Raw genomic sequence first — 27,222 nt, forward strand, 5'->3', positions numbered from 1 at the left:
TTAAGATCCCGAGAAACAGATATAAAAAGAGATGCAATGGAGGATGATCCAGTTAGAGGGAAGAGGATAACACAGACAACCAAGTGACAAACTACAAGAGAGCACTTTTCCTAGTAGAACCAGTTTCTTTCACTGAAATAAAGTGGAGCACATTCTGTCTTTTACTTAATCATAGAATCATAGAATTCTAAATTCTGCTTAGAAGGCAACATCGGTGCACAAGCAATAGGTCCATCTTACATGATTTACATCCTTAGAACTTTATGACAATTTTCTTTTATATCCATCTTTACCCTCATGACAGTTCTTCCTCCAGCTGGCCCCTATTCAGCTCAGCGCTAGAGCTGGTTAAAAACACCATTTTTCACATGGAATTTCAAAATTCCCAAATTTACAGTTTTCAAAAAACTATTTTTGGTAAACAATTTTGGTTTTCAATACAATGTCTACCAATTGTTTTCAGTTGGTTGCTCATTTAAAAATGGAAAAATTTTAGTCCATTTTTCATTGCAAAAAAATGTTTTCACAAAAATTCTTTCACCACCTCTACTCGTTGCTCTTTGCTCAGGCAAACCTCCCACAGAAGCCAACGAGAGAACTGCCTTAGTAAGGACTAATAAATAGGAACCTTAGATTGGTCGTGCTCAGACTTTCTTCACTTGTATGTAACTCGCTCTGGAAAGGGAAAAAAAAGTTAACGCAGCAGAATAAGCTGATTTAAGACACTGAACTTTAATTTGCAGTTTAATAAATTCCACATAGTACAGAGCAGTAATGAGGATTCTACAAACCGCACAAGTGCTACAGGGTGACATCCACATTTCAGGCATAGTATTTGGTTTTAAACAAAGAGAAGGCTGTCGCTGGATAACACAGTACATTCTGTTCTACCAATGGTGGTTCAACAACATCACATACATCTGACTCTCATTCCCTCTAGTATCTAGTATTATGATTTTTGGAACAGTATAATAACTATTAGTTCTACCTCCTCCCCAATTCTGTGGTCATCTGCTTACCACCCTCAGCATACTTAATTGATAAATAACCAGGGGGGTACATCTAAAAATGGAGTTATTTTACATGAGCCAGGCTTTCTCCCCCTTCCCCCCCGTAAGACTTTGAATGTATTATCTGTTCACAAAGATCACTAGCACACACAGGCTGAAGTGCCACATGCCCCTCCTAGGGTCTACACTAGATTGCAAGCAATTTTTGTCAGTCAGCTGGGACTGATATTGCTTTGTGTTACAGGTTAGAATAGACTTCACTTCTAGCTCAAGGGAGGCCCATAATATGGCTTGCAGGCAATATACAGGCTAGGGATCACCTTCATCTTTAGTAGAGACAGTGTGGTCCAACAGATGGGACCTGGGTTCTGTTCCTAGATCTGCCACTGATTGATTTACAATTGCCAGTGTAGACAAGCCCTCAGAGAGGAGGAGTAGTAATTACCCGACACCAGCTGCTGAAAGTCCTCAGCAAGGTAAGAATAGAGCTACTCAAGAGTAACCCAATCTGCATCCACTAGGGCTTAAGTCAATGCCATCTCCTTATGGTCAGCAGAAGGCAACTGACAGGTCTAATAATACTAGCATGGATACCTGACCTTCATCCATTGACAGAAGGAGATCATCAGCCAATGCAACCAGAGCAGTCTCTGTGTCAGACTAGTAACTAGTTTGACAAGAATCAATGAGTAGTGGTGGTATATAAAGGTTCTACATTGAGTTTCCCCTGCTGCAAAATATATGTAGGGTTATTATTAAATACATACAATAAAAATGAGCCCAAACCAAAATCTTAAACATCCCCAGATGTTTCGGCCTGGATTGTTAGATCTAAATCAAAATCTTCCGTCTCTACAATGTCTTTGAAGCAAAACCCTGGATCTAAACACTCCTGAACTTTGTTATGTTCAAAATCATCATCAAAATTTTGCAGCTCTGGCCCATTCCTGAAGAATAATCTGAGCAAGTGACTAAGCAAAAATGGCAATCTTGAAACTCAGGTTCAGTTCCCTGCTCTGCCATAGATTTCCTGTGTACTTTAGGCAAGTTACTTCATCTCTCTGTGCCTCGGTTCTCCATCTATTCAACCCATCTATACCTACTGAACAGGGGTATTTGAAGGATAAATACATTCAAAAAGATTGTGAGGTGCATAAATGATACAATGAAATACAAAGAAATGAAATATACACACATATGTACAAAAAGAAAATGCCATTAATCAGATGAAAGGAATCACTTCTAGCTCCTCTACAATTAGCCGCAACAGCTTGCCACTGTGGCAAGGAATTGTTTATGTGCAGAAAAGCTCCAGCGCTAACTCTAATTAGCACACCATGTGGGAGGAGTTTATCCTATTAAGAAATCACCATTTTAAATTATCAGAGGGGTAGCCGTGTTAGTCTGGATCTGTAAAAGCAGCAAAGAATCCTGTGACACCTTATAGACTAACAGACGTATTGCAGCATGAGCTTTCGTGGGTGAATACCCACTTTGTCGGATGCAAGTAGTGGAAATTTCCCCACGATTCGTATTCACCCACGAAAGCTCATGCTGCAATACGCCTGTTAGTCTATAAGGTGCCACAGGATTCTTTGCTCCATTTTAAATTAATTTCCAAACCCAGGTCATGATGCACTGAAAAGCAGCAACTTAATTTACGTAAGTGTAACTCTTAGTATAGACACTGCTGCAACCATTCTCCTGTAGACATAGACTGGAACTTACATTTCACAGTTCACATCTAATGGTTGACATTTACGTTAGCACCTTTCATCCTGAAGCATCCTAAGGTGCTTTACAAACTATACACATATGTCCCTACAAAAATGCAGCTGCTTCCTGGGTGAAGGGAAGTAGCCAATTATTTCACTGAATACCGCACAACAGTGGAAAGAAGAGAAATTTCAGACAAGAACACCAGATTTTTCATACTAAAAGTGCCACAGGATCTTTGCAGCAGGACAGTTAGGACCTTGCTGTTTCCAATATACAATTAAACTAAAGAGAATTTTCAGAATATTTTTAACTAAAACAGTTGTTCTGGAGACTAACTGCCCAACGATGAAACTGCTGGATGCTAACACAACATGAACACATTCTGTAAATTCAGTGTTTTACTTATTAGTAAAATGTGTGTCTCTTCCCAGCAGGTAGGACTAAGGGGCCAATCAGCTTTTAAGCCGGACTCCCCATTGATTCCCATAGGGAATTTGGTTTAAAATTTGGTGAAAGGATATGGTCCAAATGGGGGCGGGGAGAATGACCAATAAATAAAGGAAGATAAGTTGGTTCTGGAAAAAGTAATTCCTAGTTTCCAAGAGATCTTACCAATATTTTCTTCCTGCACAATAATGAGGATAAGAAGGCCAGTCTCTGCTCTCAGTCATACCAATCGGTTAAATCCGGAGTAACTTTGCTGAAGCCAGAATCTACACTGACATAACTGGGAATGGAATTTGTTGTGCAGTAAGCAACCTCAGCAAAGGTTCTAAAATTCTTGACACCGTCTCTCAAACATACATGGCTATATTCTCGGAGCTATGCAAATCTACACTAGCTGAGGATCTGGCCCGTAGGGCCTTTTTCAATGTAAACCATATGTACAATTAATTTATTTTGCCTTAGAATCTCTTCGTTGACACAGGCAGGCATTCACAAAGTTTAAAATGTCAACCAATCTGGATGCTTTGCAAGCTTTACTGTTATTCACTCCTCAGATTTTCTGTCTTCTCAGAGCAAGCTTGAAAGCACTTATTATCCTGCTCTGAATGAAAAGCCAGGCAAAACTACCCAGGCAACTAACTGGAAGATTCACTTTTCTCCTCTGGAGCCTAAAAAGCCAACAAAGCCACAGACATTTAAGACAAATATTCCGAGCATGGTCAGTACATCAAGATGTCATTGTGAATGTAATGTATGTGCATTAGATGAGACCAGGGTATAACAAGTTATGGTATCAGGGAAACAGATGAAGAGAGCTAAACTCATAAGAAGTGAGCCACCAAAACAACACCTTCACGTGTTCCTTTCCTCAAACGGTGTCATAGAATAAAGAGACCATTTATGCTTTTTATTGTCTTGATGGTTTATTAAGGTTTCACATTAGTCCATCTGACAGTAATCAGTGGAAGAAAATTAAATTATGAGTCTACTGTATATGCTAAAGACTTCTGTTTTGCCTTGAAGATTTCTTTTCTTTGTTTAATTTAAGTATATTCTATAATCCACAAGCCTGACAAAACACAAACAGATTTTCAGTACTTAGCAGGGATCTTTCCCATATTAATTTATCCATCAACATACTCCATTTCACTGGAATGCTGAAAATGACTCACCGATCCTCTAATATTTTGTTGAGAAACAAGACAAGAGCATTGAAGGAACTTCTGCGTGAAAGGATAAGCACAGAGGCTAATGATGGAAAAGACCTATTAGATCATACAGAGGAAAAAATATCTTTGCTTAAACAAATTTGTCTCACAGCATTCCAGTAGAGACACCGCTTCAAGCATCATAACTCACTGGTTTGAAAAAGTCAATAGCACTGTACCCTGATCATTTCTCAAAGATGAAAAGCCATTCATGGATGTGACTTTAAAATTCGCCTTTGGCATTGTTAAGGGGTGACTTGAATTGTGAAACCCCAATGACCCAGCTTCCTGGAGTCATCCGTCTACAACGAACACACGTGTTCTATACATGGCACATAAAGCTGTATTCACTATCTATGGCAAGCTTTCCAGCAACAGAGCAGTAGCACTGGCGGGCATACAAAGTGCTCAGTAGCTCACTATTGTAACATTGCTCTGATTTTTCCATCTTTCTATATTTTGCTACCCAAATATTTTATTTTCCCCTCCTCAACCTTCTTGGAGCAACTTCTGTGTGTGGCAACAAACGCAGGACGCCTGCACTCAAAACTGACTGCATGTTGCAGTGAGAAACACTCCGTTATCTGTGTTGCTGACCTTCAATGGAATACCACCTTTGCAAGCCTAACCATAAAAGGAAGCCATGAGTACCAAGTGTTTAGAAAAGGCAACCTTCTTGTCTTTGAAGGCTCTAGTGCTGCCTTATTAAGACATTGAAATAATAGTCTGTTGGAGAATCTTTGGAATGTTCTAAGTAACAGGGCCCAGAAGAAGCTGTCATATCACATAGGCTGCTGATGAACTTTAAAATACAAACGTGCAGTTCAGTTTGCTTGGCATGTATTATTCATGAGAAACCAGCTTTGAGAAATACAATTACACCATTTCTTACGTGATCAGGATATTTTCAAAGCAAGGGACAATGCATGCACTTGTGAGAATGGCTGTGTACCTGTTGCAGCAATAAAATGCACAAGTAGGTAATCAAGTTAACAGTATTCATCTATCTTTCCACCCTTCCATTCATGCAGGCATTTTGGGTGGGGAGAAAAGAAGACACTAGACTAGACCACAAGAGGGACCTCATACAATGCATGTGATGATTTGGGCTCCCATAATATGGTGATGAATCTGGTATAAGGATGAAAGTCAGGTATGCACAGAGGACCAGCACAAGGTCTATGCACCACTCTATTCTCTCTTATGTTCTACACAGGATTTGGGAAGTAGAGTTGACAGGAAAATTATTTTTTCCATGAAAAATTTCAGTGCAGATAAAATTGTGCTAGTTTTGGTTGGAAATATGCTTTGAAATTTCGAGGGAGTTTTGCTGAAACAAAATTTCATTTAGTTTTTTGCAAAAGTTTTCATTTCATTGAAACACCACTTGTCATTGAAAAACCATTCTGATAGAATTTTTTTAACCAGCACTATTGAATAAGACTTGTGCTGTCCTCTACCTAGGGGTGAATTTCACTCTTTGCCACGTTCATCTTGATGTTATACGAGCGTCTTGCACAAATCATCATCATGTGCATTTCACAAAGTCCATCATATTGTCCAGTCTAGTTACTTTCCTCCACCCTCATGCAGCTGGAAATTGTATACAAGAAATTAGTATGCTCATGTAAGTGCTCATTTGCGTACAAATATGATGATTTTTGCAGACACTGTAAGGTTAGGCACATATTTGTGTTGGTGCAGCCATTTCACCTCTGTTTGAAAACAACCCTTTGTGTTAAGATTAAAATGCCACAGAAATGCACAGAATTTAACCTTACAGAACAGCACGCTAAATTTCATTCTTAGTTTCATGAATGCAGCCTCACTGACTTCACTGGGGTTGCATGCATGTAACCAAGAGCAGAATTTGGCCCAGTGTGTTTTTCATTCCTGACAGTGAGTGTTGTGACAGATATTAAAAATGATTGTGTATAAATAGGCTCTCTCTTAGAAAAAGAGTTGGTTTGAATAAGCTGAATTAAGCAGCATTTTTTTCAGACTGCATTTGCAATTTCTGTTTGAGTTCAAAGGAATAGAGTCTGCTTTAACACCTTGTGCAAACCTGTTGAAATCAATGGAGATAGTGAGAGAAACAAATGGAATTTCCATGATTCATAGCGTAAGCAGTGGCACTGGATTCTGACTGTGAGCCTTCTGCCAGCCTGAGTGAATGCAGATCAGGTTTTCTGTTTTCCACTCTCTGCCTTCCCTTCCCTTCTCTGCAATGCTCCACTTACCTAGGGAAAAGGATGTTGCTCAGATTTTTGATTCCAGTGTAGCCATCTAGCAAGTTACTTGTGCAGAGCACTCTTTGCAAACAGCCATGTGCTGCATGGCAGCCAGGCTGAAAATCCCAGAGCCTAGGAGTGCTCAGGGTACAAGGAATCCTTCTTCCACTCCAAGAAACATCTGTGGAGCTGCTCCATGACACCGGCTCTAATTCTGTAACAGTCTCAGAACTTACAGCCTCCTGATTTGCAATGGGCAATGTTTCTGTCTCCCTAAACTCCATGCTGGAGACCCTCACTGACACCACTGTCAGTGTGCTTTGCACCTGGATACAAGAGGGGGAAAGATTTGCATGGACTAGCACTCAAAGGTCAGTGAGGTTACCACCTGCTTGGTTTTAAAGTTTACCATCCCAGTTTTCAACACCCTCATTCACTCCCCTAGTCTCAAAACCTTTTGTCTACACACACAAGTTGCACAGGTTTAAGTTAAATGGGTTTATATATGGTTTATATCGGTTTCACTTGCACCAGTAAATTTCCCAAACAAAGGAAGAGTGTCTAGGTGGAGGCCTGCACTAGTTTAAATAAATCAATTTCAACATTATTAGTTACATTGATGCAATTATATGTGTAGATCAGTCCTAAAATGCTCCTCCTATGTAGGGATGGAGAGGGGAGCTATCTCTAGGGAAGTGCTACCCAGCAGAGCCACCACCACCCCTCCATTGCTGAAAACCCATGGCCAATACACCACTCTGTCTAGTTCCATCATAAGAGGGATGGTGTTTGCCTTAAGAGGCAAGGCTTGGTAGGGGAGGCTAAGGCATTGGTTTCATTTTTGACTGGTGGCTTACAAACCAGAACATGCTTTTTAGTGAACGGTAGCAAAATTATTAAATGGAATGAAGCAGACTATAAACTAAGAAATGGGCCTTGTATAGGAAAAGTCTTAACAAAAAGAGGCAGAAGGAGATGTTATTAAGTGCATGCCTTGATATGCCATTATCAACCCAGAAATTTGTTGGACATGAGCCCTATCACTTCTGTCTAGCTAGGACCATATTTAATACACAAGTCTGTCTAATTAAACGAACACATATAGGCAAAACAGAGCAAAGCTACATAAACTATTTATTAGTTTTTTAACAGTCAACAAAATGAAACTGACATTTATTTATCAAATACACTATAGACAGGTTTGCATTTTCTAATCAACCAAAAGAAATGTTGTGTTGGGAAAGTAGCTATGCAGGATGTTAACTTCCCTTCACAATAACTCTCCTCCTCCCGGAAAAGCAGCTGCCAAGCTAATGAGGCTGCCAAGCTAATGAGGCTATTGTTCTTTCTAATCAGTAGCTGCATCTCTTTTGTTAGACTCCACCCATTGGTCACTGCCTGCCAGTGATCGCTTTGTTAGGTGGCCACACTGCTAAGGAGGAGGTTGCTTGAGCCATGTACTGGTGAATTAAAGTCCCGAGGAAGGACATATTTATGACATCTCAATCTGTTCTACAAAAGGCCATGATATCAAAAGGAGAATCCACTGAACAGGAGGATTTTTTTTCATTAGTATGAGTTACTAAGGCTTTGTCTACCCTGGAACTTTATTGGCAAAACTTTTGTGGTTCAGGGGTGTTAAAAACACCCTCCCCCGCCCCCCGTGCCGGTGTGAATTGCGCTTTGTTAGCAGGAGCGCTCTCCTGCCGACAAAGCTGCAGCCACTCGGGGGTGGAAGTTTTTTCTTGGCAGGACAGCTCTTTCCTGCCGACAAACAGCAGCTACACTGGGTGCCTTTTAGCAGCACAGCTATAGTGGCATAGCTGTGTCGCTAAAAGGTGTGTAGACAAAGCCTAAGACTACATGGGTTGTGATGAGAGAATAAAGATGCCTATAAACATTTATCTTCAGTAACTATGTCTTGTTTAAAAAGAACACAGCCAAAAATGCATGAAAGCTAATTGATTAAATGAGATGCTTCAGCAAGTTGGAATCAGGCTGGAGCAGGGGCGCTGGAATCATTTTTATAGTGGGGGTGCTGAGAGCCATTGAACCAAACTGTAACCCTGTATATGATGGAAACCACTTCAACCCCGGGGGTGCAGCAGCATCCTTCACACCCTTAGTTCCAGCACTTAAGGGTTGGAGTTTCATTTGAAAATCACAACATTCTTCCTCTATGGTTCGATGAACTGAGTTCTAAAGGGTAACTATGCCCATGCCATCAGCAATTTGATAGTGTTTACATACTATGCTTATTCATGTGTAAAATTGGTTAGCATTTGACCTCATTTTTAATCCACTATCCTTTTTATAGGGAAATCTAATCTTCTGTATATCAGGGTTAATTTCCAATATTTGATCATAAGCATTGCATGAAAGTGTGAATAAAATTAAAACTTGTATTGAGAAGAAGCAGATATACCTAAATGCCCAGTGGTCTAACTAGTTTCATATTTATTCTTCAAATTTTTCGTATTTGGAAAATAATCAGAATTTCTACAGAACCTAATAACTTTTATCTTCTTGTATGGCTCCATGAAAGCTGGGGAAATAATTTAATACCAAGTTCAGCTAAATCTTTATATTTACATTTGGCTAGTGATTTCAAATCATACTTTTTAAAAAAATGTATCTTACATAGTCTCCTCATAGACCCCATGTGACCACACTATGGACAGCCCAGAATACAGTGGGACAGGTTCTCAACAGGTCCAGTTGAGGAGCTGGCCCAGATTATTCAAAACTATGTTAAAGGGGCAGATTGTAATTAGCCCTGATTAAGGTACTGTACCTCAATAATGATCCATACTCTCACCGAATATAAATTACAACATTTTTAGTCCTGTTAAACTCAGCATGATTACTTGTGAAGTACAGTACGATTCAAAGGGGAGTGAGGGAATCAGAGTCTGGCCTACAAAGCTGCTAAAGTTCTTACATGCCAAAACTAAAACATTGCAACGTGATAGTTGAGATATTACATACATCAATGTGAGGACATTTAAAGTTTAGGGGGCAGATCCTCAGCTGTTGAAAATGGTAATAGCTCTGCTGAAGACAACAGAGCTAGGGCCAATTTACACCTGTATGGCATTTTGAAAACTGACTTTCTTTTTCTTTCTGTGGTCAAAAGTATGGGAAATTATTAATGAAACAAAAATTTGCCATAATTTTTTTTATTTAGGAAAAAAGGCCATTTTGACTGGAAAAAAGTTTTGATGGAAAGTTTTCAACCAGCTCTACTAATTATATTAATCTATACCTAAATATAGAGAGAGAGATTCATGCACAATGACCCAGTTATGGTTGGTATGGGAACCTTAACATTGAATTTACCAACCTCTGTGCCTTCAAAACTTCATCTTAATGTTGAATTAACGAAGTTATTTGCATTTAACTTCCTGGGTGAAGGAGGATATAACAGAAGAGAAATCTGATTGCACACTCTGTTTAGTGCTGAATGTGCTATCTGAGATTCCAATAGATGCACTCTGTACCTTGTTTCAATTACTGTAGATTTGCACGCAAGGCACAATAAAAATATGTGATCATGCCCATAAACTTAAATGTGTAATCATTTCCATAAATGCAGTATTCCCGATACTACGTGTGTGCTTGTGCGTGGAGTCCCTACCTAGATTTATTTTTTTTAAACAACATGTTTTAAAATAGCATAGTATTACTACTATTCATAATACGTAATTTTTAAACACATAGGCCAAGATTTTAAATAATGGGTGCCTAAAGTTATAATCCAACGTCCATATTTATTATGCACCTAAATAGATTCCAATTTAATAATGACTTCAATAAGAGATGGTGAGTGCTCAGCACTTTTGAAAGTTAGGTCACTTAGTAGTTTAAAACACTATGTAGGCCTGGGGTTTTCAAAAGAGATTAAGGTGCTCAAGTCCCTTTGGAATTCTAAATAAATGTTGGTGTCTAACTCTCTTAGGCACATTTTAAAACATCATAAGGCACCCCCCATCCTTTTTTTTTTTTTTTTTTTTTTTTTTTTAACATTTTGGCAATCCTGTACAAGGTGCATTGGGATCTGCTGCTATAGTTTCTGGGGCCCTTGTGGAGGCATAACAATGAATAATAATGATTCTTCATAATAATACCTAGCTCTTCTATAGCACTTTTCATGAGTCAATCTCAGAAGTGCTTTACAGATGAGGTCAGTCTCATTATCCCCTTTTTACAGATGAAGAAACCCAGGCACAGAGAAGTGAAGTGACTTGCCCATTGAAGTCAATGGGATTTCAGAGATCAGAGCCCTCCAAATGCAGAACTGGGCATAAAGTTGTTCCTGCTTAATCAAAGTCCTTCAAATATGCCAAAGGCACTTTCCCCTCATTATGTGTAAACTCTATGGCACTTGAGTTACCTGAGCCGATCAACAGGTGCATAGGAACTTTACACCCACAGCCATTCTCATGTGTTCTCTCTCTCTCACCCTGTTGCACTTCCCCTCCTCCCGCAGCCTCCCAGACAACAAGCCTAAATGTTCAGCCTAACAGGTAAACTTTCAAAAAGTAAAATGTCTGAAAACAATATCTTATAATGCAAGTGCCTTTTCAACTCTAACAGAAGCATAACTAATACCCAGGTTGTGAGTTCAATCCTTGAGGGGACCATTTGGGGATTGGTCCTGCTTCGAGCAGGGGGTTGGACTAGATGATCTCCTGAGGTCCCTTCCAACCTTAATTTTCTATGATTCTAATATTTTGCTATGCTATGGAAAATAGACATTTTAGTTGTACAGCTCTGTGGTTTATACGCCCAGAAGGTGTTCTCTTCAAAGACTTCAAAGATTGTTGTTCCTCTGAACTGATCATTTAGTTCTAAATTTCTAATTATCAAGACATTCTAGAGAACGGGAAGATTTTATGAAAGATGGTACGTTTCACTCAGTTTATTTTATGTCCACAGCTCCCTAAATCTGAGGACACTTTCAGTGCATGTTTTCTGTCAAACCCTGGATCAAAGGTTAAAGATGGGCGTAATTAATGTGCAACTAATGCTAACAGGATACCTCCCAGTCCCAGCTACTCTGAAGTAACTCTATTCTTACTCTAGATTTACAGTGTCCTAAATAAGTTCAGAACCTGGCCCACTGTCCAGATGACACTTACCCACATTTTGTTTCTCTGATTAAAGCTAACAACTAATTCCCTTCCACAACCAATTGTAAAATGCTCTTTGTTGTTTGTTTTTGTTTCCCAGGCTTTCCAGCAGCCCTTAGCACCTCCCAGGAGAACCTGCCCCTATATCAAAAGAGGTGAAAATCTGGCAGTGTCTTAGTGCTGGATTTAGGCTCTCCCTCCTACTGAAAGCTAGATTGGTTTGGTAGATGCAGTACTGAGATTATAGAATGATCCTAACATACAGATGGGATTAATATCTGAAATAAGAAAGAGTCTGTTTTGTTGTCTGCTCTGGGTACTTAGCATAGGCACTGCAGTTTGGTGAGGTTTATAATTCTGCATGGCTAGCTACTTAGGGGAACAAAGCTCCATTTATACAAACTTCTCAGTCAGGACAATTTAAAAAATATCAGTGAAGCTGACTGATACTTTAAAAAATAAACTGCATATGCCTTTTTACCAATGTTCATTTTGCTCCAAAGGAAACTTTGTTATCTTTGAAATTTTGTGATTACAACATTTTTTTGTTTGTTTGTTTGTTTTTTGTTTATGCACGCACAAAATGGTGCTAAAAGGACATATTATAATGAGACTACAAATCATGCCTGTCAGCCGAGCTTTACCATAAGTTCTGGGAACTCTGAAGTAGACTCTGCAAAACACTGTTCATTATGACACTGAGGGCCAGATTCACCCGTGAGCTCCAAATATTTAATGCCAGGATGCAAAGCAGCTGTAAAGCCAACTTAGCAGCTGGCGCATACCAGTGAATCTTGCCCTCAATTTCATGTGATGCTTGTAAATTAAAGAAAACAAATTAAGCAGAATTTTCCATGCCTTGATACTTCCAGAAGGTGAATATTTTTATGGAAAGATGAGCCTTAGACGCATTTTGAATTTAAGGAATACTAGGAAAAAAAGCAAAACAAAAACAACACAACATTTTATGATAAAGAATTCTAATCACTCATTTTTTAAAAAAAAATGGCACTACAGTAAAAATGGCTGGATTTTGGCAGTGAAGGCCAAATCATTGCCACTAGAGCACAGATGCATCATGGGGGACAGTGTGTGCAAGAAGTCCTTTGCCACCCCAGGACAGTCATGCAGGGGCTCTAGAGAGTAAGAGGGCAGAACTAGAAGGTTCAGTGGGGGGGTGTCTGGGCAGGTTTCACTGAAGGAGTGTTGGCTACACCTACTGAACAGGTATAAACAGCAGACATTTTGTTAACACATTCCACAGCACCTTTGCACTATGGTGACCACATTTAAAAGGCATAATACTTCTAAGCCACTACACTTGGCCAATTTGCCTTCTCCTTCCCAGCACAGCTCAGGTTCATACGAATCATAATTGAGCTTTAAAGTTTCATCAGCACATAAAGAATCCCAAAGAGGTTTAAAAAGTACCCTCCATACACAAAATGTAACCACTTCTGGGGTGTAGGATGGCAGCTAGTGACTAATAGATTGCACAACAGTGAGTTGAAGGGAAAATTTCATCCATCCCTACCTGTCAACTACAAAAACAAAACAAAGCAAAAAAATCTCACATTCGGGCTGAAACATTATAGAAGTCCTAGTCTCCAGGTGTGCTCAGTTGAGAACAGGGGCGGCTCCAGGCACCAGTGCACCAAGCGCATGCCTGGGGCGGCAAACCGTGGGGGGCGGCCTGCCGGTCGCTGTGAGGGCGGCAGTCAGGCTGCCTTCGACGGCCTGCCTGTGGGAGGTCCGCCAGTCCCGCGGCTTCTGTGGCAATTTGGCAGTGGGTACGCCAAAGGTGCTGGACCAGCAGACCTCCCGCAGGCATGCCGCCGAATCCGCGTTACCAGCAGCCCTCCCACAGGCATGCTGCTGAAAGTCGCCTGACTGCTATGCTTGGGGCGGCAAAATACATAGAGCCGCCGCTGATTGAGAAGGAGATAATTCTAGTATAAGAATTTCATCTCCTTCTCTTTTGAGAGAGAGAGAGAGAGAGAGAGAGAGTACAGTTATCTAGTCTGACAAAGTGGGTATTCACCCACGAAAGCTCATGCTCCAATACTTCTGTTAGTCTATAAGGTGCCACAGGACTCTTTGTCGCTTTTTACAGATCCAGACTAACATGGCTACCCCTCTGATAGTTATCTAGATAGAGGTGTCTGTCAGTAGAATCCTGCAAACCCTTACACACAGAAGTAGCAAGCGGTCTCCTTCAGGTCATTGGGGCTACTCATGGGTAAAGATACCCATTCCTGTTTCAGCTCTGTGTTCTGTATTGCTACCTTTGTACACTATTCTTGCTTTAGGCCAGTGTTTAGGCTAGCAACACTGCCAGTCCCACTCCTCGAAAAATCAGCCTCCCCCACTCCAAAATCATGGTTAATGACATAGTAAAAGCATCCTGACTGGTTAATAACTTAGATTGGTTAATAATTAAATCACACGGTGTTTTAATATCGTGTGCTGCAAAGAGCCACAGGAGACACATTAAAGAGTCACTTGTGGTTCCCGAGCCTTAGTCTGAGAATCACTGGTCTAAGATAAGTGAAATGCAAAAAGGAACGAGACATGAATAGTGCACAGGAAATCTCTTTCCTTTTAAAAAATGTAAAATCTGCATCCAAAAATACTTGATGCTGTGCCTTCCAGGTTTATTTGTTATTCTCTTCCTAGTCCTTAAAGGGACCATCATCCGCATGACAAAGCTAGTTCGGAAAGGAGTATGGTCCAGTGGATAGAGCCCTACATAGTCCGGTTGGAGTAAGGAGACCTGATCCTTTCAGTGGCTTCTTATGTAACATAGGACAAATTACTTCAGTTTTGTAAAATGGCTTCAGTGAGCATCGCTAGGAAAAAAGTGAGGCCTATCAACTGTTGTAAAGTGCTTTGAGATCCAGGGATGCAAAGTGCTATGCAGAGTAAGTCCTAAGACTGGAACCCACTGCCTAAGAGAGTTCAAAGGGCAAAATTCTCCTCTCATTTACGCTAGCATCAGTGGAGTTGCCTCACTGTCACAGAGAAGAATTTGGGCTTAGTATACTTTACTCAAAGGTTTTACAGCTACAAGCCAGGACCTGGGTGCATTGGCAGCAAGCTTAGACTGCACACACGCACACACCCCAAGCCCTGTCTGGCTCTAGCATGAGTTATTAGACTGTCATTTTCACCTACACCAAAATCAAAAAAAAATTGCTGAGAGAGAATGTTTCTTGCATTCCAACAGTAAGCACATAATACCCTAAGCAGTAGTCTGCATTTTTAAGATGGCCTATATTGATGAGTCATCATAGTTTGGGGCCACTTATTGAATCAAATCCTTAGGTGGTGTAAATCTGCATAAATCCATCGAGGTCAATGGAATTATGCTGATTTACATGAGCTGTGTATCTGGCCCATTATTTATTAGTAGTAGTTTATTGATAGGATAGCCCCAGGCTCCAGCCTCTGAGAGGAATTCAGTCTACTGTGTCTCAGATATTAAACGTATGTGATTTTTCTATCATGTACTCCTGTAACCTATTTTTGTGGCTATCCCTACTATTGCAGGACAGGATGTACCCTGCGGCTGGGAAGGAAAAGTGTCCTTCCTGGTCCTCCGAGGCTGCCATTAGTACTGTTACATACATTGTCTAGTTCAGGTAACTCATTCAGGGCTTAATCCAAAGCCCAGTGAAATCAATGGAAAGATTTCCACTGACTTTGACAGGCTTTGGATCAAGCCCCCGGGGCCTCATCCTACCATCAATCCATGCACTGACCTCCCATGAACATTTAGGGGCATGATACAACCTCCACTCTGCTTCACAAAGCATTGCTGGATACAGACAGACATATAGCACATCACGTCTACCACACGCATGGGGTCTGTGTCTCTGTGGTCCTGCACCTGTGCAGTCATTTACACAAGGGCAAGGTCACAACCAGATCACAATGAAAGAGTGTAAAGTGAATGTAAAATACTAGCATTCGGATTTGGGAGTGATAGAAAAAAATATCTACGAAAGATTCTGGGCATTGGATGGAGAGATTTTATCACCAACGAAGAGATCCAAGAAGTCACCAACCAGAAGCTCCTCTCCACCAGAATCAGACGGAAGTGCTGGACATCTCTGGGGCATGTACTCCGGATGCCAACACACAGACTCCCACCTGAAGCTGTCAAGTGGAAACCAACTTGGATGAGGAAACGAGGGTGCCCAAGAGAAATCTTAAGAAGAACCCTTAGCAGGGAAGGCAGAACAGTCAATCTCAGCACCATCGTGCAGATGGAAGCGGCAGCTAATGACAGAAAAGGATGGAAGAGATCAGTTTCCATCTATGTGCCAGCACTGGCATGAGAAGGCTGCATCAATTCAGCGTTTTATACCCACTTCCCCCTCCCTTTGCACATAAGGTGCAGGCCAATGGAGTATCAGGCTGTTGGTCTTTAAAAGGGAAGGCAGGTTTCCTAGGGTCAACTCTAAGCATGTGTATCCCGAATGTCAGAGCTAGATGCTGTAACTGAGCCAGTCACAATTTTTTTTTTAAGCACATTTCTAAGAAACCATAGGCCTAAGTCTGCCCTACTACTGCCCTACTACTGGACCGGCTCTAGCTGGGGTTGAAGACAGAAAGTCAGATGTGAGGTTCTCACTGGAACCAGTTTGCCAACACAGACCAAGATAGCTCAGATGGATAGAAGTCCGGGGTACACAGTTTGTGGCTGGCCGCACCTTAGAAATGAAGCTGTGTGACCCCTCCAACTAGTCCATGCTGCATATTAAAATAGACACATTAGAGGTCAGGGACATGGCCCCTGTGGGGCCTTAGCAGACATGGCAAGCAGGCCATGCCCCGGCCCTTGCACTCTCTTGAGCACCAGGACCATCCTGAGGGAAAGAAACTCCCATGTCTCCTTCATCCCAAAAAAGCAGCTGGAGCCAGATTTGCCCCATGAAAAGTGCTTCAAACTAATTAGATAGTCAGGCTGCAAACACACGGACAACCTGCCACCTCCATACTGTTTTACGGACAACAAAAGAGGCACTGAAACGGGTTGATTCATAAGCTCTGTGATGGGCTATGGATACTTTCACCTCCAGGTCACTTGTTTGACTCAAGCAGGCTTGGGTATTGTCTGAATGTTATCACAGCCCTTTGCTGGCCTGTATGAAACAATGTGGTGGTCACAGTCCCATTCACAGTGTCCTTGGGGATAGCTGTCCATATCACAATGAATCTGCTTATAATTAGGCTCAGTTAACAAACATGCCCAGTACATAAGCCAAATATTCATAGGAACTTCTAGACTAGTGATGTCTGGGACGGACGTCAGTACCAGATGCTCCAAACGAAGGCATAGGCGCAGGCACTAGGTGTCTGTGGGGTGCTGCAGCACCCCTGGCCCGCATCCAGGGCTCCACTCCTGGTCCCGCATGCGGGGTCCCGGCTGCCGGCCCCCCACCCGGTTCTCCACTCCTCGCCCCCCCATGCCCTCGGCTGCTGGCCCCCCCCATGCCCAAGGATCCATCTGCCAGCCCTGCACCTGCCCCCAGTTGTGGCCCCGGTAGGGTTGCCAAATTTCTGATTTCAGAAAACTGAACACTCTTGCCCTGCCCCTTCCCTGAGGCCCCACCCCCCTGCCTCCATCCCCCCTCCCTCTGTCACTCGCTCTCCCCCACCCTCTCTCACTCGCTCATTTTCACCAGACTGGGTCAGAGAGTTGGGGTGTCGGAGGGAGTGAGGACTCCAGCTGGGGGTGTGGGTTCTAGGGTGAGGCCAGGGATGAAGGGTTTGGGATGCAGGAGGGGGCTCCAGGTTGGGGGGTAGGGTTGAGGGGTTCAGATTGCAGGAGGGAGCTCCGGGCTGGGAGCAAGGGGTGGGGTGCAGGAGGGGATGAGGGATATGGGCTCCGGGCAGCACTGACCTCAGGTGGCTCTCAGGAAGTGGCAACATGTCTCTGCGGCCCCTAGGCACAGGGGCAGCCAGGGGTCTCTGCGCACTGCCCCATCTGCAGGCACCGCCCCTGCAGCTCCTATTGGCTGTAATTCCCAGCCAATGGGATCTGTGGAGCCAGCACTCGGGATGGGGGCAGCGCACAGAGTCCCATGGCCGCCCCTGCATTTAGATGCCGCAGGGTCATGCTGGCAGTTCCTGGGGAGTCACGTGGAGCCAGGGCAGGCACAGAGCCTGATTTAGCTCTGTTGCACTACTGACCGGACTTTTAACAGTCCCTTCTAACGACCAGAGCCCCCAGGGTCCCTTTTCAACCGGGTATTCCCGTCAAAAGCCGGATGCCTGGAAAGCCTAGGCCCCAGCCTTGGCCTCCTTACCCCTGTCAATGTCTCCTGCTCCTTGAGCCGCGGTCCCTACTCCTAGTCCCAGCTCTTGGGAGGCAGGGGGTGCAGACTGGGGTAAGGAAGGGGTGAGGTAAAAAGTTTGGGGACCACTGCTTAGTCTGCTTTACAGTTTGGTTAGCTGGCTTTCAGCACCCCGACTATAAAAAGTGTTCCAGCACCACTGGCGGAAGGTGGAAGAAACCCTGTAGGAGGCTGGTGTGTATTAACCTGCCTAGTCAATGGGCATTACATTGCGTACCTAGAGCAGTGGTTCTCAATCAGGGGTACGTGTACACCTGGGGGTACACAGATCTTCTAGCGGGTACATCAACTCATCTAGATATTTGTCTAGTTTTACAACAGGCTACATAAAAATCACTAGCAAAGTCAATACAAACTAAAATTTCACACAAACAATGACTTGTTTATAGTGCTCTATATATTATACACTAAAATGTAAATATTATATTTATATTCCAATTGATTTATAATTATAGGGTAAAAATGAGAAAGTAAGAAATTTTTCAGTAATAGTGTGCTGTGACACTTTTGGGTTTTAATGTCTAATTTTGTAAGCAAGTAGGTTTTAAGTAAGGTGTCACGTGGGGGTACACAAGTCAAATTAGACTCCTGAAAGGTGTACTTCAGTCTGGAAAGTTTGAGAGCCAGTGACCTAGAGACAGTTTCCTCAGCTTACATCTAAATCACAATGACAGGCTAGTGTGGGGAAATATGAAGGCCCAGCCCATCAGGTGCCAGTTCTCAGAATAAACAGAACAATTTAGTCCCTGGTGCCATCAGTTTGGCACTTTTCAGGAGTACTAAGTTCACTTCATGGAAAAAAAAGATCTCTTTTAAAATAAGAGAATAACACAGAAATATTGCTGTGTCTTAATGTTTACAGAGGTCTTTGAGGTCTATTTTTTCCTCTAACATAGAGGAGAGAGAGATGGATAGTTAGAGATGTTTCAGTAATGCTTTTAAAATAAATAAAACAAAATCACAAAAATTAAAATATAATTCACAGAAAGGTTTAATATGAAATGTGACAGTCGCTAATAATTGCCCTAGTCCTGCAGTCCTTAAGTCAAGATTTCAATGGGGCTGAGTAACAATGTTGCCAATTCTCACAATTTTATCCTAAGTCTTGCAATATTTGGGAGTTTGCATGAAGCCCCAGCTCCTGGAGTCAGGTGATGACTTGAGAATCTCAATTTTCATTTTCATAAAGTACATTTCTAGCCCTTGTGGTTGCAGAGAAAATATTTGAAGTTGTGAGCCCTAAAGGCTCCAAAAATAGAAAGAAAATCATAGATCTCACTGTTTGTAAAGCTGTCTTGTGATTTTTAAGGGTATTCTCCTCATTCCTCTAAACTCCTGATTGCCCAGGAAGACATATTCACCCTGGGTGGCCAAACTACCATCCAGTGAGGCTTTATGAGGTTTATAGAGCGTTGAAGCATATTGGTAGGTCATTACACAGACCTGCCTTTGTCTCCATGGAGTTCATGAGTCTCTTCGCATGATCAGGGGCTCCCTGGCCTCATCTGCAAAGGTCCACACTCTGCAGTGACACCCCCCTTCCCCACTGCCAATGTTTTTAAAGGGTTGATTGTGAGGGTTCCAGACAGTGGCTACCAGGCAGCCTCTGATGGGGGAAGCCCCCGAGCAGGATTCCAACTGCACTCTGCATCCACAAAGTCAAGCGGGGTCACTGTAGTCCAGTCAGCTCCACTGGGGAACTCAGTAGGGATGTGATCTGTCCCACAGTGTTTTGAACACCCTCCAGGGGAAATTCTAATCGCAATTCTCCGTCAGACAGGATATGCCTCCTCGCCTACATTATCCAAAATTCTTTACAGGAAGTTGAGGTTATGGGTGGGGAGAGCGGATTGCTAACAGCCACCCTCAAGGGTCTCTGTCTTTCCTTTCAAATAAAAAAGAAGCAAAAACCAAGCTGTTATAATCTGATAAACTGGATCTACATGAAGTAAATGTATATTCATTGCAAATGAGCATTGGTTCAGATCTCCAGCATGGGATAAATCTGAACATTACTGTGTCCTCACATAAACAGCAGACCTCTGCCAATCAGTGAATGTGACTGGCACTTACAGTAACTCCTCGCTTATTGTTGTAGTTATGTTCCTGAAAAATGTGACTTTAAGCGAAACAATGTTAAGTGAATCCAATTTCCCCATAAGAATTAATGTAAATAGGGGCGGTTAGGTTCCAGGGAAATTTTTTTCACCAGAAAAAAGACTATACTATATATATATACACACACACACACACACACACACGCACACACACACAGAGTATAAGTTTTAAACAAACAATTTAAGACTGGTACACAGCAATGACGATTGTGAAGCTTGGTTGAGGTGGTAAAGTCAGAGGGTGGAAGAGGGTGGGATATTTCCCAGGGAATGCCTTACTGCTAAATGATGAACTAGTACTCAGCTGAGCCCTCAAGGGTTAATCCATTGTTGTTAATGTAGCCTCACACTCTACAAGGCAGCACCAATGGAGGGAGGGGAGACAGCACAGCAGACAGAGACAGAGACACACACTCTGTGTGTGTGAGAGACAGAGATGCACAAGGCACCTTCAAGTATGCTGACCCCACTCTAAGTACATTGCCTTTTTAAGTAGATCAGCAAGTTGAGATGGCAGCTGCTGCCAGGAAGCTCCCTCTGTCCTAAGCCCTGTCGTGTCCGTCCCCCCCCCCCGCTCTATGGAAATGGGGTAAGCAAGGTGCAGGAGCAGGGGGGAGGGGGACACCCAGACACTAGCCCTCCTCTTTCCCCCCCACCCCCACCGCACAGCAAGCAGGAGGCTCCGGGGAGCAGCTCCAAGGCAGAGGGCAGAAGCAGCACATGGCAGTGAGCGGAGGGACAGCTGAACTGCTGGCAATTGCTAGCCTGCCAGGCAGCTGCCGCACAGGGAGCTTAGGGGAGCGGGGAGCTGATAGGGGGGCTGCCAGTCCACCCTGGTTCCAAGCCCCCCACCAGCTAGCTCCAACAGGCTGCTCTTTCTGCAAGCAGTGGACAAAAAAGGCGGCTGCCAAATGACGTTATAAGGGAGCATTGCACAACTTTAAACAGGCATGTTCTCTAATTGATCAGCAACGTAACAACAAAATAACGTTAACCAGGACGACTTTAAGTGAGGAGTTACTGCATATCCCTGTCAGTAACTATGACAAGCATTTTATTCAATTCATAATTCAATTCTTTGCAAATTTACTTCGTGATGAGAGCCCAACAGGTCTGGAGACAGAAGTGCCTGTTTACCCAGAGGAATAGTCCAGCACGGGAACTGGCCATGCAAGTTTCTCTCAAACTGTCCAACCAAATGCATCAATGCAGACCGGGAACGAACACTCGAAGGTAGCTCATTCTCCATGACCCATTTTGCAGCCTCTTTGTTAAGATTGCTAGCCAACTTGACAGTTGTGATGGTGGCTTTTGAAATATGGAAGCTACCATCTCATTTCACATTGGCCACCATGCTTTCATTTGGGTTTATTTATCTGCAAATGACTTTAGTGTTTCCCAATGCTGAAAAATCAGTTTTCCACCCTGATCTGAACCATCACATACACAGTTCTCTAGGATTTCCTTCTAAAATAAATAGTCATTAAAAGGCATCTATGTCCATCCATTTGATGTCCCTTCCACTATCCTTTTGAAAAGTCTTGCCTGAATAGGCAAGACCATATTAAAAATGTTCAAGGCAGATACAAAAAATATGTATTTTATATTATACTCCACTGACATTTTTTTTGTTTCCATCTAAAACTGCTTTGCAAAAAGAAAGAAATATACCTCTGCAGCATTTGAAATTCAAATACTGCAGCATTATGCTAGTACATGAGAACCTGAACATGAAAAAGACTAGAGACAAAAGTGAAACTAACTATATCATTTTCAGTATCCAAATGAAAGAAAGAAAGAAAGAAAGAAAGAAAGAAAAAGAAACCGAGCAATGGGTAAATTATATTTTTTGAAATTCTTGCAGTTTTAATAAATGAATAATGTAATCATTGTAACAAAAAGAAGGAAAATTGTTTTTCTTTTAAATATTAGGGGCTTGATTCCTTCCCCTCTTATACTGGTGTAAAACAGGAGTAACTCCACTAACCATAATGGAGTTGCACTGGTATAAAATGGGTGTGAATTAGAGGAGAATCAGTCCCAAAATTTTCAAGCTGTTCACTTTAATAAAGTCTTGTCACTGCATTTGAGCTAACAACAGTAACATTTAGGGTCAAATTCTATTCTTATTTACACCAATGTCAATCTGTAGTAACTAGGAGCAGAATTTTGCCTCTATAATCTTTATCAAACCGTTGCAAACAAATCATAAATGTAATGTGCTAGTAGTGTAGATATTTTACCAGACAGTTCTCATATTGAGTATTAAACAGTCTAAGGGTCAATAGTCACAAATTAAGTACTCTAAGGGTTTTATTTCCACTCTGCTTTCCTTCAACACACTATAATTTGAGCTCAATCTTTGGAACCATCACCACAATCTGATTTCTATGACTAGCATCAGACACATGACATCTGACCATTGTCAGCTTGACAAGTTCCTTTCTATTATACCTGTAAATGATTTCACATTGCCCTACTCCACCTTCAGTACTTACATTCTTCCTCAACACACCAGGCTGGGATTTTCAAAAAAGCTTAAGGAAGTTAGGCACCCAACTCTCATTGACTTTCGGCCTCTCCCCAGAAACATTACCCGCTGCCATTTTTTTAAACATATTGATAGCAAAGTTGTTCAGTAAAACTGCACCACACTTTGGATATTGAGACACAGAAAGCCTCAAAGCCAGTACTAACACAAATCAAGCCATGGACTCTGTTTTCCAATGTAACGCCTCACCTCTCCGCTTCAAGGCGCATTTCCTCACGCTTTTGCCTCCTGAGTTCTCTGCGGCGTTCAAAGTCATCCATGGTGCGTGTTCAAGCTTTCGAAACTCCAAACAGATCAGAATCTAAACCGAAAAAGGTAGGTGAGTTAGAAGGGACATGGAATACGATTGGATGCATTTAACCAACGGAGATAATTCAGGGGTGGTTTTTTGCTTTTTAAACTCCACTGGTACGATTTTCTTTTTCTAGCAATAAACTTCCTCAGTATTGCTGAGATAAACAGGATTAATGAAATGCCTAGTAGGATAAACACAGCCCATTCCTGAGTTTAGTTTCCAAGTTAAAATTAAATCAACATGCATTAACCTAAGTACTGTATATATCTGCTAGCCACAGACTAGCTATTTGTAATGCCGCAGGTCCTTTCCTAGAAACAATAGCAAGAATTCAGCAGGACTGTAATTGTTTTTAACTTCAAATTTTATTGGAAGCAATAAAATGCTACACAACAGATTTCTCGTTTCTTTCTAGCTGAACAGATAACAAGAATTCTGGAAAGTCTAACACCCCCCCTCCCCTCCCCCCAAAAAAAGGGAGAGAGAGAAAGAATAGAAGCCAGAGCTTTTAAATACCACCCAGAAGGAGACAAGTTGTGTATAAATCCTTCTTAAAGAACCAAAAGCAACTTTTTAATAGTTTAATCTATGCATTTTAACAATGCCCTACCTTCTTCTTGATAATTTAGTCCATGAAATATTTCCCCTTTATAGTTCTTCATATACAAAGCCTTTTCAGCCTTCGTTTATATCCCATCAAGCCGAGTATTACAGAATTCCCCTGCAGCCCCCAAACCAAAAATGACTACCAGAAAAGGGAAAGCTGTTCTCTTTTTGTCCCTGCTTTGTTTACAGAGCTGTCAGTGGTTAGTTAAACTCTGCCTGGAATCTGGCATTTAAGGCCTGCTCTAAGATTGCTTCCTGTGTAGAGCTGGAGGCCTCAACTTCCTCTGGAATCCTAGCCTAGACTCTGCACTCAGAGGAGGTTTTTTTTTTTTTTCCTCCCTTAAAAACATTTTCCAGCTCTTCAGTACAAGAACAGCTACTTACACTGCAAAAAGAAAGAGTTCAGACAGTCTCAGTTTGAAGGGTAGCTATTAACTGCTTACCATTTAAAAGAGACAAAGAGAAGCTGCATTCATTATTTGAAGTTCTTTTTAAAAAAAATCTGTTTATCTGCCTTAAAGCTTTACCTCTGCAGTAACTGAACATCTTCCATATCAAATCAACAATAATAGTGAAGTCTTTAGTGGACCTCAGGGAACCTCTAGCCCATCTCCCTATTGGGGATAAAAACTGCTTGGGGAAGGGCTGGGTTTTTTGGTGAAGGCGGGGGGGTTGTTTTTTGAAAGGGCGCTCACCACAGAACAGGATTCTTGGCATAGTTTTGACCTTTACAATAGAAATGTAGCTTTCCCGAAAGCGTTTTTAGCAAGTTCTGATGAGACTTCCAGCAGAGAACCCCAAAAGGGGACTGGATCCAGTGAAGATACTTGACCAAACGCTTTTGAAGATCATATACTTTTTTATGTGACACTACCCATTTCTTGCAAATTTCATGAAAAAACAAAATTTCTTTCTGGCAAATGTCTGGGGACGATATGAAAAAAATATTTCTTACTTTCTCTCACCTCTACCATGGCCCCAATTCAGCAAAACACTTAAGTACATGCTTGGCTTTAAGCATGTGCTTGGCTTTAAGCACTTCACTGCGACTACGCATGTGCTTGAAGTTAAGCACATAAGTATTTTGCTGGATCAGGGCCCTAATATCTGGGCAGCAAGGAGGTGGAAACTTGCTTTGCTGTGAATGAATAAACTCCTATAGTGTCTATGGCCGTCAATCACCTTTCCATTGTACTGAATTAGCTCTCAGAAAGCGACAGTGATGGTGTGCTTATGCATCATTTTCAACCTACTGGAGCCAAGAAACACAGAGCCAGAGCGTGTTCCCTAATATAGAATTACTACTTATTGCAAAGTACTCTCAGGCTGCCACCACTGGTGACGGCACAGTGCCAAGGCATGCCATTCCGCTTTCTCTCGGTACAATGAAACAATTGCAAATTTCCTTTCAGCGACCTTCAAGGCCTGAAAGCTTGTAACCACTGGTGAATTTTCAGCAACTTACTCTCTCCTGTGTACTAGATGATCTGGTGGTCCTTTCTGTCCTTAGACTCTGTGACTCTGTAATGCATACAGGAATCTTCAGTCTGATAATGGCTGGGCAGGTGGCAAGGTGTGATTACCATTGGTGCAAATGACCACAACTCCACTGAAGCCAAAGCTCTTTTGCTGGTTTACTCCTAGCAGTGAATTTGACCCATTGTTTGTGAGGAGGTCAGTGTAGGAGGCTTCCTGGATTTAAAAGAGAGGAAGGGTGTCCAGTTCCAAGGTATTGCTACACCAATCTGTTTTTAAGCAAAGTTTACTCACTTGCTCAGCTAGCCTAGGGAGTCAGAATGCAGTACACTCCGGCCACGTGCTCTTCCTTCTTCCACCCAGCATTCCCCCAATGACAGGGGCAGCAATGGGGATGCAGCAGAGTGTCATTCTCCTTATTCTGCACTGCCCAGGGACCCCATTTATGCAGGGTTATTTCCTAGGGCCAACTTTTGTGGCCCCTTTATACCGACAGAACAGCATAAAGGGACCAGAGCAGAAAGGAGATTATAAAATAAATGAGAAACCCAATTTCTGGCCTCAATCTCTGCCTCCCTGATTATTGAGGGGCAAGAATGCTGTAAAGAGCGAGTTCTCACTGATGGGGCTGATGTTTCCAGGAGCACTGAAATAACATAACATAAATAAAGGAAGTATCCCTAGCCTCTGTTTGCCAGAAGCTGGAAATGGGCAGCAAGGATGGATCACTTGATGATTACCTGTTCTGATCATTCCCTCTGGGGCACCTGGCACTGGCCACTGTCAGAAGAGTCCTGCACTTAGGATGGAAGAATCCCATGCACTGCTAGACTAGGGACCGAATGGCTAGGCAGCAATTATGCAGAGAAGGACCTAGAGGTTACAGTGGATGAGAAGCTAGATATGAGTTGACAGTGTGCCCTTGTTGCCAAGAAGGCTAATGGCATTTTGGGCTGTATAAGTAGGGGCATTACCAGCAGATCGAGGGACGTGATCATTCCCCTCTATTCTACATTGTTGAGGCCTCATCTGGAGTACCGTGTCCAGTTTTAGGCCCCACACTACAAGAAGAATGTGGAAAAATTCGAAAGAGTCCACCAGAGGGCAACAAAAATGATTAGGGGGCTGAAGCACATGACTTATGAGGAGAAGCTGAGGGAACTGGGATTGTTTAGTCTGCAGAAGAGAAGAGTGAGGGGGGATTTGATAGTTGCTTTCAACTACCTGAAAGGGGGTTCCAAAGAGGATGGATCTAGACTGTTCTCAGTGGTACCAGATGATGGAACAAGGAGTAATGGTCTCAAGTTGCAGTGGGGCAGGTTTAGGTTGGATATTAGGAAAAACTATTTCACTAGGAGGGTGGTGAAGCACTGGAATGGGTTACCTAGGGAGGTGGTAGACTCTCCTTCCTTAGAGGTTTTTAAGGTCAGGCTTGACAAAGCCCTGGCTGGGATGATTTAGTTGGGGATTGGTCCTGCTTTGAGCAGGGGGTTGGACTAGATGACCTCCTGAGGTCCCTTCCAACCCTGATATTCTATGATTCTATGACAGGATACTGAGCTAGATGGACCATTGGTCTGACTCAGTATGGCTATTCTTATGTTCTTAAGGACACTGATTTGAGTGTTAGTACAGTCCAGTGGACTTGAACAGAGGAAACCTGAGTTCTGTTCCTGGCTCTGATACTGATACTGTGTGACCTTGGACAACTCCCTTTCACTCTTTTTGCGTGTTTCCCTTCACACCTCTTGTCTGTTTAGACTGAAACCTTTCAGGGCAGGGACTGTCTCTCACTATATATTTGTACAAGGCCTAGAACAATGGGACCCTGATCTCAGTTGTGGCCTCTAGGTGTTAGTGTAATATAAACAATAAAAGGAAGAAATTCTGGCACTGGAGATTTATGGATCAGAGCTCAAATGGCTGAGCAAACATGGCCTGAGCCATTCTGTCTGTCCTATCCTTGAGGTCTGTGAGGGGAAGCGTGCCCTTCACCAGCATGATAACAACGTGAGTCCACAGAGCATCACTAGTACACTATCTGGTATGATGACTTTTCACTCATACT

At 42.4% G+C, this 27,222-nt stretch overlaps 1 protein-coding gene across 5 annotated transcripts in view; it reads right to left on the reverse strand.

Moving 5' to 3' along the window:
* CALD1 (caldesmon 1) overlaps positions 1 to 27,222 on the reverse strand; it is a 240,348-nt gene that overhangs the window by 91,209 nt on the left and 121,917 nt on the right. For 4 of the 5 annotated variants that reach the window (XM_039545565.1, XM_039545588.1, XM_039545591.1 and 1 more), the window contains exon 3: positions 22,967 to 23,078. In XM_039545565.1, the coding sequence (XP_039401499.1) occupies positions 22,967 to 23,037 (71 nt within the window). In that variant the 5' untranslated portion in view covers positions 23,038 to 23,078. Of the gene's footprint in view, positions 1 to 22,966; positions 23,079 to 23,682; positions 23,862 to 27,222 lie in introns of those variants that run through there. The other variant, XM_039545569.1, reaches the window with a different exon arrangement.

The sequence above is a fragment of the Mauremys reevesii genome, linkage group 1 (genome assembly GCF_016161935.1).
Source record: "Mauremys reevesii isolate NIE-2019 linkage group 1, ASM1616193v1, whole genome shotgun sequence".
Taxonomy (NCBI): Eukaryota; Metazoa; Chordata; order Testudines; family Geoemydidae; genus Mauremys; species Mauremys reevesii.